The sequence below is a fragment of the Falco peregrinus genome, chromosome 2 (genome assembly GCF_023634155.1).
Source record: "Falco peregrinus isolate bFalPer1 chromosome 2, bFalPer1.pri, whole genome shotgun sequence".
Classification (NCBI taxonomy): Eukaryota; Metazoa; Chordata; class Aves; order Falconiformes; family Falconidae; genus Falco; species Falco peregrinus.
In genome coordinates this window covers 82,730,399-82,744,168 of record NC_073722.1, presented here as the reverse complement: position 1 = coordinate 82,744,168, position 13,770 = coordinate 82,730,399, and the positions used below count along the sequence as shown (strand labels likewise).

General features: G+C 36.1%; 1 protein-coding gene across 2 annotated transcripts in view; it reads left to right on the top strand.

The window, feature by feature from the left end:
* The window catches only part of SPOCK3 (SPARC (osteonectin), cwcv and kazal like domains proteoglycan 3), a 213,172-nt gene that overhangs the window by 140,448 nt on the left and 58,954 nt on the right, over positions 1 to 13,770 (top strand). Inside the window, exon 5 of one of the 2 annotated variants that reach the window (XM_055797782.1) lies at positions 86 to 212. The exons of the other annotated variant lie outside the window; for it this stretch is intronic. Within the exon in view, the coding sequence (XP_055653757.1) occupies positions 86 to 212 (127 nt within the window). The remainder of the gene's footprint in view (positions 1 to 85; positions 213 to 13,770) is intronic. 2 annotated transcript variants of the gene reach the window in all.

Sequence of the window (13,770 nt, the reverse complement as noted above, 5' to 3'; positions counted from 1 at the left end):
TTTATAAAAGCTCTTTAAAATACCCTGAATATGTTCTATTTTTACTACTGCTTATCAGAATTACATACTTTTTGTTTACTTACAGTATGAAAGAGGCTGGTTTAGGCCATAAACAGTGGAGGGGTGGTCCCATTTCATCAAACTGCAAGCAGTGTCCAGTAGTTTATACCAATCCTGTTTGTGGATCAGATGGTCACACATATTCTTCTCAGGTAAGAATTAAATAAAGAACTAAATTATTATTTCATTGTACCAGTCAATTCCAGCTCTTGGAAAGTAAAATACTGTATTGTAACACGAATCACCATTTATTTGTTTTGACTAAAAAAATATATTACAGACTGCAACTTACAGCAATTCTAGTATATCATAAGACAAAAAAAGTAGAATGGTAGCAAATCCTAAGCAGCTTGAAAGAGTAGCACCCAAAGACTGCCAGCGTACGAGTGCTCCCCAGTCGGAGGAGTTCCAGGTTAAGACCGTCTGCCACAGAAACCAAGACAGGGTGTTGGGTAAAGAAGACGTGTTGCATGTGGCCAGTTAGGGGTAGGATAAACACGTTAAATCATATTTTCCAGTTAACTGTTGAGGGGATACTTCACATTCCAAGCACCTAGGTATAGATGCAACAGACCCAGGTGAAAAATGTAGTCGTGTAAGTAATTGTTTCATATCTTTCCTTCTTGAGCAGCATTTTGTGTATTTTGAGATCGTAATCAAATCTTTCTGTATTCCTGAACCCTCCTGTCTTTTCTGTCATACTTATTTGGAGACAGAATAGTAATTAAAAAAATGTTACTGTTGGTTTACCTAACCTTTTTTGAAGAAAAGATAATGTGCTGAAGCCCAAAAAACGTGGGACTGCATTAGTACAGCGCTCAGGTGAAACTTACGAGGTAGGGGAGACTTCATAATGCTGAAAACAAATGAAATTGTTTAGCAATGTCTTAAAACTTGCAGTGGAAGAATGTTCGGCCAATATTAACAATGGAATCCTCTCTAGGAGAAACAAATGTGTACTCTTGATGAACCTGTTTTTGTCAGAAATAGCATGCAGTTCAGTAGCGCAAGAGGAGCTGCTGTATTCTGTCATTCTGACATCATGTCGTTCCCCTAAGGAAGTGTTTCTAATAGTAGATAGTATCTTCAAGACAAATACAGTAATAATACTAATGATGCAGATTCTTCTAGATTAAATTGATAGAGATGGATAAGTTCTGTGTTTGTTGCTTATATATATATATAACAAAATTCCATATAGCATTTTAAGGAAAGTATTTGCAAGGTTATTTCAGGAACAGTCGTTTTAAAAATTGACATAAAGATGAATATTTGTGTTCCTTTACTCCAGGCAAGTTTAGTTTCTTTGTATCGTCAAGCTCCAGTTGGAGTTTATATAGCAATTTTCTTGTATTTAGAATGCATTTGTCAATGACTATGGGAAATTGTAGAATAAATTTTCTGAAAACTCTGTAAATAGTAATGGTATTATAGGACAAAGCCAGGCAGCTGGCAGTTACAGGATGGATACTACTTTGGGAGAATGCCCTCCATTTTCAGGCCAAGCCCATGCAAATGTGTGTATTAAATTATGTAGCTATAAATATTGCATACATTTTTTTTGCTTTTTTGGGAAAAAAAAAAGATACAACAGGTACACAGTGTAGAAAGAAAGGTTAACTTCTAAATTAAGTTTATCCACAGTCAGGTAAGGATGTTTTGTTTCCTATTCGTTCTAGGAAGCCAGGTCAGGTTTACTGTGATCTCAGCCCACAATTGGTCACATGCGGTGTACAGGAAAAGATATTCATTATTAGCATTGCAAGAATATTGAAGTAAAAATATGACGTGCTGAGATGTTGAGTAATCAAAGTGAACATTAATTATTATGCGAGAAGAAATTCAGTATAAAGAGATCCTGCCATTTCTTTACCAGGGTGGTGTTACAAACAACTTTTATCTAATAGCCTTTAAATAATACTGCGTGTGTGTTACACTTCATTATCCTAGTTTTACCTTCTGCGCTTCTCTAAACTTTGGCACTTGAAAGTTATACCTTGAAGGTTATTCATTTTAACCCTAGGAATTCTCAAACAGTGCTGTAGCATAGGGCTTTGGTACCCCTATATATTTTGCACCCCATCCATTCTCCAGGAAAAACGTGGCCTCTGATACCAGGACAGCTTTTGCACCCTGTGTTTAGCTTCGTCTTTCCTGGGATTAGTAGGTGGGGGGAAAAGGACACAGAGTGCAGCTTGGATGGGGTGTTTTGTGGCAGCAACACACCTCCTGCTGTTACTTTACCTAGGGATGCAACTCTCTGCTCTCCAGCATGCATACAGTAAAGCTGGTGTAACTGTGGATGAGATGCTGCTGCTCAGGCTTGGATGCTTCTGCTGGAACAGTTCTCACATATTGTACTTTTTTTATAACTGGGCCTTCTGAAAGATGGCCTCAAGGGAAAAAATGTATGGTCATGCATCAGATAAATTGTCTTTTGAGTGGTTTTTGCATATTTTCATTACAGCTCTGCTGTCTGGTATCATAGGCTGAAGTTTTCTTAGGCTGAACATGGTCAACAAGTAGTCCCGCTGTAACAAAATCTAACCTTAAATACAATCAATGAGCAATGTTTTGAGTATTTTGAATGGAAAGTACCACAGAAATCAATTAATCTTTAGAATATGCTCATTGCCTCATGATCTTGTTCCAGAATCATCTTGGCAGTAAGTCCTAGATCAGTTCTATTGTTAGCAACAATTTGCTCGATTTGGTTTCATATTGACACTGATTTTTTTTATGAAATATTTTTTCTCCTACCTATGAAAACTTCATGTGATTCATGGCATCCCTATTAGGTGTAAATAGCAAAAATAATGGATTTTTCTAAACTAGTTTCTCAAAGATGGAAAAGGTACAGAAAAGCAAACAGTCAGATATTTAAAGATAGATATGTGGATTTAGATTTCTTCAATATTCAAATGTTTTCTTCAATCTCCCAAGTTATGATTTCTTTCTCATTAAAGGGTGAAAAGAGAGGCAGTACATAGAATCACTGTGTGAAGGAGGAAGTTTGGTACTGGTTGTTTATCCAAATTCTGTTTATAATTTTACATGAACCTAAATTCCTAGTTTTTTGTTCTCAGGTTATCCTTATTTTAACATTTTTCTTTTTAAAAGTATTGCTGCCTTTATGCCTTTTAGGTATTCTTAAGACTTTTACTTGATAATTTGTATCTCTTAGCAGTGTGTTTGGCATAAGACAGCTTGTGTGGAGGAAGCATAAAAAATAAGCATCAACATTTTTAATCTTTGTTATTTTAAATGTGGTCCTGTTATGAAATTTTAATTGATTTAAAATTATTTATTAGGTTATTGTGAGTTTTCAGGCCACATGCCTGAGCTGTTGACATCTCCTTTCTACTTCAGAAAAGATTTATAGAAATATATCTACTATTTACTAATAGGAAATGAAAGTAATTTTCACAAACCTGATCCAATGTATGTCAGTCTTACTTTTTAAATTGGGCTACTCCATTATGCCTTTCAGTGTTTATCTGCCTTGTTACTAAGCAATCTGCTGTAGACTTTACTGTCAGTTGAAATGTAGCCAAAAATAATAAGGTTAAATCATTGCCTGCCATCTTTAGTAATAAAATAATGTAATCTCTCTGAAACAAATTATTTGACAGCATGCTGGTCCATATTTTTGCAGCTGGAAGCAGCAGCTTTTTCCAGGTGCTCTGCCAGCACGGATCTGTTTTTCTCATAAAAGCAGCTTTTGTTAAAATGGGTCTCTGTATAAAGATTCATGTCTCTGTCCAGTTCCCAAGCACAACCCCCAGCCAACATCACCCTGTTCAAGTGGATAACTTTAAAGCCTTCTACAGACCAAATCTGCATTGGACTGTTATGACGAAGGGCTTATGGCTGAGGTACATTGCCAAAAAACAGGTTTATTTACCAAATAATAAAAAAAAAAAAAAAACCATCAACCAAAAATCCACAACCAGCCCTCCTTCCACCACCACCCAAAAACCCCCCACCAAAACCCCCCAACCTGGCAGCAAACTTTCTTGACTGAGACTGACCAGTAGTCAGTGAGATAAAATGTGTCTGTCTTAGTGATTCATGGAGTGTGCATGATCAGGATAAACGGATCTTTACAGAAGTGGTGGAGACTCCTTGTTTATTGTTTAAATGCTTAAAAAAAGGTTAACAATAACAAAAATCAGGAAATAAAGATTGGTTTTCCAGCATCTGCCATCAATGGGTTTTGCCAGCAATGCCTGAAATTTTGTCTGGAACCTGTAAATTGATACGATGTGGGACTCAAAAGCAGGCAGAGAAATGTCAGAACAGTGACTCACTTTAATTAATCCAGTTTTCCAAATAGGCTGATGTACTAAAAATTCCAAATGATATGTAACTGATATCTTTTTTTATCAACTGCATTCAAAATAGCTGCTAAAGCTGTAGAGAATGGAGATGGTACTTTAGATGACAAATTACTTTATGGAATCTTCAATATTTTGAAATTCTGAGCAGCTCAGTATTTCCTAGACTAGGATGACGTATTTATACTAGCAAGAATTGAATTTGGTTCCCTTTTTTCTTTTTCAGAATGCTGTGTTTGTTTAATATGGAATTATATATTGGATTTACATTAAAATATACATAAACTTTAATACTTCAATAAAAGTTAAAAATCACTGCTTTATGATCTATAAAACATTTTCTTAAGCCTTCATGTATGTAATGCCTTCACGTTGATTTTTAAGACAGTATTGAGTTTTCTCTAGAATACAAACAATCTAGGCTAGAAGGACAAACCAATAAAAGAATAGGACAAGTAGGGGAAAGTGAACAAGTGTCACTGTTCATTAAATAACTCTCATATCACAGCAGCAGTATACTGGTACAAAATAATGTATGTAGAAAGAGCTCACATTCAGAACCTGTTCATGAAAATCTAAATTTGTGTCTTCACTGTCAAACAGGACAACCAGTAAAACAAGAAAAATCAAATTGCTTGGAGTGAAGTTGGGAGGATAAGGATTCAGATTTCTTAAACTTTTGGGTTGCATTAGAGACACCCATACTTACCTGGAGAACGGTCTTTCCCTGAATGGTAACGTTAACCAGCAAATGTTAATCTTTTGAAAATAGTATTCAAAATGTAACTAGAACTAACAGTTAAAGTAATCAGAATAATTTTGGCACAAGAATTCTTTTCCAGGAGAATGTATCCACATCGTATACAGGCAGAAATACATAGGAGCTGAACACGGGCGTATATGCTTGTGGGGTGGTAGTGGGGAGCAGAAAGCAGTTCTGAAAAGAAACAAATAGAAAGGTGTCTCTGCAGCATTAGGAGACAATAAATAATGTTCTTAAGTTGGTGTACCTGTCTGAAACATTAAGGCACCTGAGAAAACAGTGGAGAAGATGTTGGTGAGCTGTGCTGGTTGCAGGCAGGGGCCGAAAAGAGAAGATTATCTCACTTTTACCAAGCAGAAGCTCATTAGTGAGCATGATTTCGGTGGAGAGGAGGATAAAGAGGGTAGAAATTGTGGAGTAAGAGGGTTTTTATGATCTTGGAGGCTTTTGTTTGGGCATTTTTTCCAAAACAAATCTAAAAGAACTTTTTTGTAAGGGAAGAATGAGAGCAGTTAAAGATGGTGGGCATGAAACAAGATGATGTCAACCTATTTTGAGATGTTTCAAAACAAATTTTGAGAGTTTGTAGCAGACAATCTATTATAAGAACGGGATTAAAGAAGATGAGATTGAAAGTGGCAAATGGCAAACAAGAAAACTGGCTCAGGTCTTGGCCCAGCGAAAATATTAAAATATTACAGTAATAATGCTCTGAAAGAAGACACTAAAGTGTGCTGATGTAGGAGGTAGTATGGAAAACGCATGTAAGCACTTCCTGTAAAGGAGGAAGTTTAGTGGTGCGTGGTGTATTTCTGTTCTCGTGTCTCTGAAAGCCTTATATCCCACCCCGGACATCTCATCCTGTTCTCCTTGGAATGTTCTTTTTCCTGTCCCAAGGGCAAGGGAGAGCCATGGCCATCTACATTGTCCTTGTACTCAAGGCGGCACTCCAGATATGTGAGGAAATGGAAGAAAATATACCAAAAAGACATTTCTCATTTTACTATAGGTGTATGAATGGGAGGATTATACTCCCCCCCCCCCCCCCCCCCCCCCCCAGAAAGCAGTTTCCCTCTCTCTCCCTATCACCAGTGTGCCATGGAAGTCAGTAAGTTTGGATCCTTAAAGGGGGCCATTTTCCTAAATATCCTGTAGGATAAAACATGTAGCTACACAATGGTACCTTAAAACAAACAAAGAACAACAACAAAAAAAAAAACCAAAAACCCACCCAAAAATTTAACTTAAATGCTGGCTGTCTTTTTTTCTTCTATATTTTTTTCTGAATTCCAATGCACCATTTGTTTTTACAGCATATTTAAATCAGACATCCAGTGCACTAAACCTTGGAACCTTGAGGGTTTTTTTCCTTGAATATGTCTCCTTGTCTCCTCTTAATCACAGTGGAATGTAAATGTATGCTTATCAAGTAGCAGTGAACCCATGGATCATTTTGTTGCTTTAAAACAGAGCCTGTTCCCGTTTTCTGCATCTTTAATTTACTTAAAAATCAGTTCTATTTTTCTTTTTAAGAAGGGTTTTGGAACAACTTAGATGTAGCAGGCAGAAAAGATGTCCTTAACATTACTTAGCCTTTTCAGTTTCTTCAGCAATTAACAGAACAGGAAGCATTTGAACAGCTACAGAACAGCAAATGAAATGAAAATTACTAGAAAAAAATGTAATTATTCAAATTAATTTTTTTTAGAACTTGCAATTAAATTTCTTAATCAAACAGGACAAAGTGTTCAGCTTCTAAACAGATATTTTTACACACTGTCGATGTAGGTCATGCTTGCACTTAGCAAGAAACTGAAATACTGTGAAATTTCAAGTAGTAACATCAGACACCGTAATGGAAATTTAGACCAGCAGTGCTATAAGCTAATACTCTCCCAGAGAAAACAAAAATGTTCAGTTCTAGTAATTTAGCAGATGTCAGTGAGGTATAACATCTGTAACATTAAAGAATCATCTTCCAAGACTAAGCCTTTTTTTTTCTAATTATTTCCAGTTTTGAGAAGCTCACAATGAAATATTGTAACATGAACCAATTACCGTGTAGATACTTGACTGAAAACAAATTCAGACATATCAGGATTGTTTGAATATTCCTTCACATTTTCAGTATTTCTGACGTTCTGATGCCGGTATACTATGATTTTATATAATTAAGATTTTCTGCTTATAATACATCTGTAATTTAGAATTCTAAAATTATTATCGAAAGGGGGATGATGTTTGTGTGGTGTTCAGTTATATGCATATTGATCTTATTTAGTGGGCTTTAATAAGACATACTTGGCATTCAACATTGTGATACTAGACAAATACATGTTATCAGAGCTCAGGCATATTACGTTTATGGCTCTCAAATAAAACAGTTCTTCAATCAGACCACAGAAAGCTGTCTGGGATTCAGGTTTTCTCATGGGCTGCCTGGTAACTGCATTCACTTCCCTCCCAAAATGATTTCACTTTAAAATATCCAAAGCCACATATGGAAACACACATCCAGAAGTTTCTGGGTTTTGTGAATTTCACAACACTGGCTGTTGCTGTGAAGTTCCTCTTCACTTCAGGAGCCTTTGAAATGTTAATGTACACGTGCCATCCTCCCTCTTGGGGGGAAAAACCCTAAGAAAACCCAAAGAAGAAGAAGAAACCTTGAAGAAACGAATTGTTGATGTTCAGAATGTTTTAGCCTCAACTAAATTCTTAAGGTTCTCCTGAGAATACGGAGTCCTTCAGGAAATATGCCTTTATTCTACCTTCATCAGTTTTCTTCAGGGGTGTGGTTGTGATCTATCCCAGCTGCGGTCATTTCTTGTCTGAAGTGTTTATTTACATGCCCGATGACTTCTGAGCTGTCTGACCTCTGCTAAATTTGCAAGAAGCAAGTAACAATAGACCTCTCTTCCACAAGTTAAGACAATGCTGCATGCTCTGCTTGCTTGGGTTTTTACATCAATCATGAGATCAAAGTGAAACTGAGTATTTCTGAACAAACAGATGTACTCTTCCATGAGATCTTGAGTAAACAAGAAAAAAAAGTCTGAAGGAATAACTTAAGTCCTGAAAGAACAGATCTAGACAGTGATGAGAATTGAGAGAGACAGACAGCGAACTGAAAAATATGACTGAGTATCAGAGGTGGGTCCTCTGAATCATAGCAAAGTTTCAGAGGAAAAAAAAAAAAAAAGAACATCATAGGCCACCATGGGCTAAGTGGAAGATAAAAATTAGGGTTTGTGGCAACATTTGCCGCTCTAGCTCTTCATTCAGAAAATTACATGTGGAGCCTTGGCTTTGTTTTGTCCAGTTTTTAATCCACGTATGTTTGCGACAGAACAGGGAAATCTTTTGTACATTTTAGAAATTAAGTACTAACAGCAAAAAGTAGGAAGATTTAGGCTTAAGAACTTAAGAACCTAAGAAAGTTTTGAGCATCTCTACACAAGATATATCTCTTTTAAGTTCAAGAAGAGATACATGTAATCCAGGGAAAACCAGCCGTACTTTGGAATATTAACTCCCACTTGTGCAACAACACGTTTATTGCCTCACAGGGTGAAAACCGTTATGAATGTGGAATTTCATAAACATTTCCTTCACTTGATAGCACATGGAGCCTTCTGTCTGGGTCTGTTTAATAAATAAAATTCGGTTCTTTGTATGCTAAAATTTATTTTAACTCATTCTTAGGTGGGTGAAAAAACAGAGTTAAGAGCTGTAGAGGCAATGTGGTGGTAAGAACACTGAGGGCTTAGGTGTGGTATGTCAAATTTCCAAGCCAAACAGATGAAGGTTTCACTTAAATGTAAGTAGCTATACAGAATTAATTTTTTTGTTTTCCCCTTTTTCCCCCGCAATTGACATAGTATAGTTTAAATATCTTAGAATCTTGGATGGGATAACCCAGCATGGACTAGCTATATGTCCATGCACATAACTTTCATTACTTTCATTATTTTTCCTGTAATTGAGGACTAATGAGCACGCCCTTTAGATGCTATTTTAGCTCACATATCACTTTATAAATATTTCAACTTAGAGATAATTACATAAATTGAACTTGTTTACTTACTAATGCAATCAGCGAGCATGGCTTAGGAAGCCTTATCACATTAAAAATACAGTGATAATGCATGTTAATAAGCAATAAGCAGATTCTTTTAACAAAAAATTCCGTGCTTTTGCAAGCTATTTGTGTCATATTTTATAAGGCTTTGTAGTTTTGCCATTACTTTCATTTTCCATTGCCATTACTCAGAAATTTGCGTGTCAGATGAAAATCAGTGAAGAACTTTTTTGGCTGATTTTGAGCCAATATAGTGTTATGAAGATGATGTTTTAGCAGAATTCAATGGTTTTGCTCACATTTTAAATTTTTCTTTGAATATTAATTTTTAAATTTGAAGTGGGAAATTGAAAAATGTTGTTGGTTTTGTCTGAGCAGTATTCCTTTTTCTATCTCTCTAGAAATTTTCTCCAAACTACAAAATTGTGAATGCCAGGAATGAGATACACCAAGGATCTCATGTACATATGGTGTTGAGGGAACATTCGGTGCATCTGTAGCTTTGGTCTGCTAAATATGTTGAAATTTGAAACAAGGAGCCTGATGAAGTGCTGAAATTTAGACTATATGGACAAGAGCTCTGAATAAGAGCCAGAATTTATAGACTTGAAATATATGTGTGTGTATGTCAGAAGGATATTTTTTATTAAGCACACTTACAAGAAGCTATTAGTATATTTTAAAACTGTGTTAGTGTTTATAATGTTTGAATAAGCCAAGATCAGAAGGAATAATATAGTAAGAGTAATATGGTTATATATTTTCATCCCTTTTGTTAATCCGTTTTTTTAAAACACACTCGTAAATATTTTTTGGGTTTTTTTTAATATATATTTGAAATACTTTGTTTTTTATAGAATTTATTTTCTCTAAGGAATATTGAAACATTAATTCAGATATGAGGTAATATAGTAAGGTTTTTTTACACAAAAATTACTAGAAGCATTATTATTAATACTTCTTAATTCACTGGAAATAGTATTTTTCAAGTAGTTCAGGGTTTTGTCACTTCGCATTTATTAAGCTTTACGTGCTGATTTGATGGTATAAAATATTAGTTTACCTGTTTGCAAAATGTATAGAATAAGATGGTGATGTATATATTTACCAGAGTGGTTGGGTGCCTGAAAATTCAGATGGCTGATTTGAAAATCAGGTGGATCCTTGAAAGGATTTCCACCTGGAACATCACCTGAGCAGCATTCACTCTGCCCACCTTGCCCCCATAATTAGTGACAAGAATCACCAACCCAGTTAAAACATATCAGAATTTCTTACATATTTTACTTTAGAGGGCTCAAATCTGAGGCCATTATTTCACATAGCAATTTGCACAAAAAACAGCAGAAGCAAATTTGGACCAGGGGACCGTATGTAAGCTTTGTGAAACAGGTATAAAGTGAGAAAATGGGGAACATGGTTAAGCAAAATAGCATGAAATGAAGCTGAAAGCACACGGTACTGAGTACTGGTAATCAGAGTTTATCTTTTCAGTGTCATATACCAGGTTCTAAAAACGGAGAGAAAGCAGGGATGTGTATTGATGCATGAATGGGGAGCTCTACAGGAGAGATTTCTACCAATAAGACACATGATTATGCTGGAAGAAGCACTTCATTCTCTTCTTCAGCATTTATCTTTGTGGTACTCTAGCAAAGAGCTCTTTTCTTATCCTACAAAAGTCTTCTAACCACCCATTGTTGATCATCTAGAAAACAGGGAAGAATTGTGAGCATTTTTGGTAGGAACATGTAAATTTGAGAGGATATTCCAAATTCTCTCAGCCATTCAGTTTATTTATTTATACTATAACAGCTAGGTTTCTCTGCTTGACCTGTGAACATTCAGTTGGTAGGTAGCAGTGCAGAAGGCTGTGGTGGACAACTTTTCAAATACGGTGGTAAGATTTTGGAATTCTCCAATGCTTACCGATATCCCCATTTTCACCTCCACTAGATCACTTATTCTCCTCTTCCATACCCTGGAAGGTTGGTTGGAGCCGGGTGAACAAGGGTGTGGAAGAGCTGAGGAGTCAGAAGTAGGGCCTCTTACTCTCTCCCCTCTCACTGGTTGGTGTCAGAACCATTGTCATGACCACAGTTGGTAACAATAAGAAAAAAAACCTATTAACTTTGTCCCTATATGGAAGTATGTGTTCAAATTAAGTATTTGTAGCATATGACCTAATAATTATTAGGTGACTCTGAAGTTAATTATCCATCAGCTCATTTTTTTCTTAGAATTAGATGGCATCCCCTATTTAATTTTAAATGCACAGGAAAGTCCTGGACATTTACAGAGCTGTCATTATTGAGACAAGGTACAATTAAAAGTGACAGTTACCTTTCAAAGATTAAACACTTTCTACAGTTGCATAAGTAGTAGTTATTGGTTGTCTAAAAAGTCATTTACTAAATGCTCAGCATTAAATATGATGGTGTTCTAGAAAGCATTTCTGTAAGTGTCATATACCTCACCAGGTGAAAATTTCTAAAAGACTGTAATTCACATCGAATTTGCACTTCATTGATGCTGCAAAGTTATATGGTAGAAAAGTGTGTGTTGATGTATCTCTCCAAACTTCAGTCTTTCAATATTAAGGGCTTGAAGCACGTGATGGATGGGGTACGCGTTGGGAGGCCAGGTGATCGCCCTGGCAGCCGACCTCCATCTTTATCTGTAGGGTGTACCAGCTCTGCTTCCAGCTGCATGGTCTGTATGGGGGGAAGGCAAGGAGGAGCTGGAGGGAGCATCTGAGATGGCATCTGAAGGCACTAGTGCGTGAGCTTCTGTTCCTTGCTTGCCAGAGAAATTGCTTAGCTTAGATGAGAGAATTACTTAGCTTTAGGTAGTTATTTTAAAAGCTGCTAGATAGTCCTGACAAGACAAAAATATGGTGGAGAAATGTTATCTTACCTCTGAGGTAGTAGCATTCTCAAAAAGGAACGGAAATTAGCCTGTGAGAAAAAGCTAATTGATAAAATACTGGGAAATGCCAAGTTAACATTGCACAAGCGCTGTTTGTCTGTCTTTTTGGGTAGACGTGCGATGCAGTCTTAACTCTGTTGTCATTTCTTCCACAGGGCTCTCGATTCACTTAACACACAAAACAGACATTCCTCTCTTGTATCTAATCAGTAATTTATTTTCTCTGCACTGTTCAGTACAGTCTTATGTCTTTTATTATACAGTAGCCACACAGTTAAACTAAATTCCTCATCTGCTTTAATATGTCTTTATTCCCTGTATATTCTGAGAAGTCTGCAAATAGTAACTAATTTACAGTCTCACACACAGTCCCTCTGTGTGATATGAGTGTCTTGTTTTACAAATCGAAGATGGTTCTGCAGATAAATGGAAGCAAAACCAGTTATTTCTGAGATTTTGGTATCCAATTGAAAGACTTCTATTTTCGTATTTCACATGACAAAGGATTTATATGTTCAACTCAATTTTATTTTAGTTTATTGAAAAATACTTAACATGTTCCCAAATCAAATCTCAGGTGTCAGGAGCTCAGGAGAGCACAAATACACTCAGTATCAAACAGAATTTTGCTGGAGTTATCTAAGATCCATCGACCAGCATAAGTGTTATTTTCCTTTTCTTTCGTGCATTTTCTCTAGTTCATTCATTACACGTCTTTCAATCTCCCCAGCAAATAAACAAGATTCATGCAAGTAATAGTCTCTTGACGCTGGTTCGTGCCCAGAGCAGGGCTGCCCTGTACTTCCCCGCTGAGTAGGCCTGATGCCATCCTGCCCACTCATTTCCTCAAAGCAAGATAAACCACACAGGTGTCATTCCTGACAGGTTTAGCTAATCCTGATTCTAAAGACAGTGATTAAGATTCAATAAACTTCTCCAGCAATTTATTTTAATACTTCACCACCCTTATTATTAGCAAGTCTTCTTAGTATCTAATCTGAAACTTTTCTGTAGCCATTTAAGCCAATTATTTCTTGTAACATTTGTCATGGGATTCTTTTCAGGGATCTTTCAGATGCCTTTTACCTGTTTGACAGCTTTTACGTGAATCCTCATTTCTCAACATTGAACTTCCCCACTGCTTGAGTCTCTTCCTTGGTTTCTTAGTGACTGTTTGCTAGGCTTTTGATAATTTCTGTTACTTTTTTTTGTTTGTTTACATTTTCCAATTAATTCCTATCTTGTTTGAAACCTTGTCACAAAGCTGAGCAGGGTGCTCTATTGTAAGCAATGCCAGAGCTGTGCGGGATTATTTTACATATTTTGTAGGTTGCAATCCTCTTTATATATCCTGTTACAGTAATGGTGTTAAATACCATTCAATTGTTCATAATGATCACTAATTTTTATTTTTCCTTTGGAATGGATGTCTAGCCAGTTGTTTCATAGGTTTTATTTTAAACATGATTATTATGTCTACCTGAGTACAATATAGCAGTTTTCTATATTGAATAGCGTTATATTTATAGCCTATTTCAATAATATGAGTATAGTTATTATCTTACTATCTTTAACAGTTATTCCAGAGTCTTGCATATTTA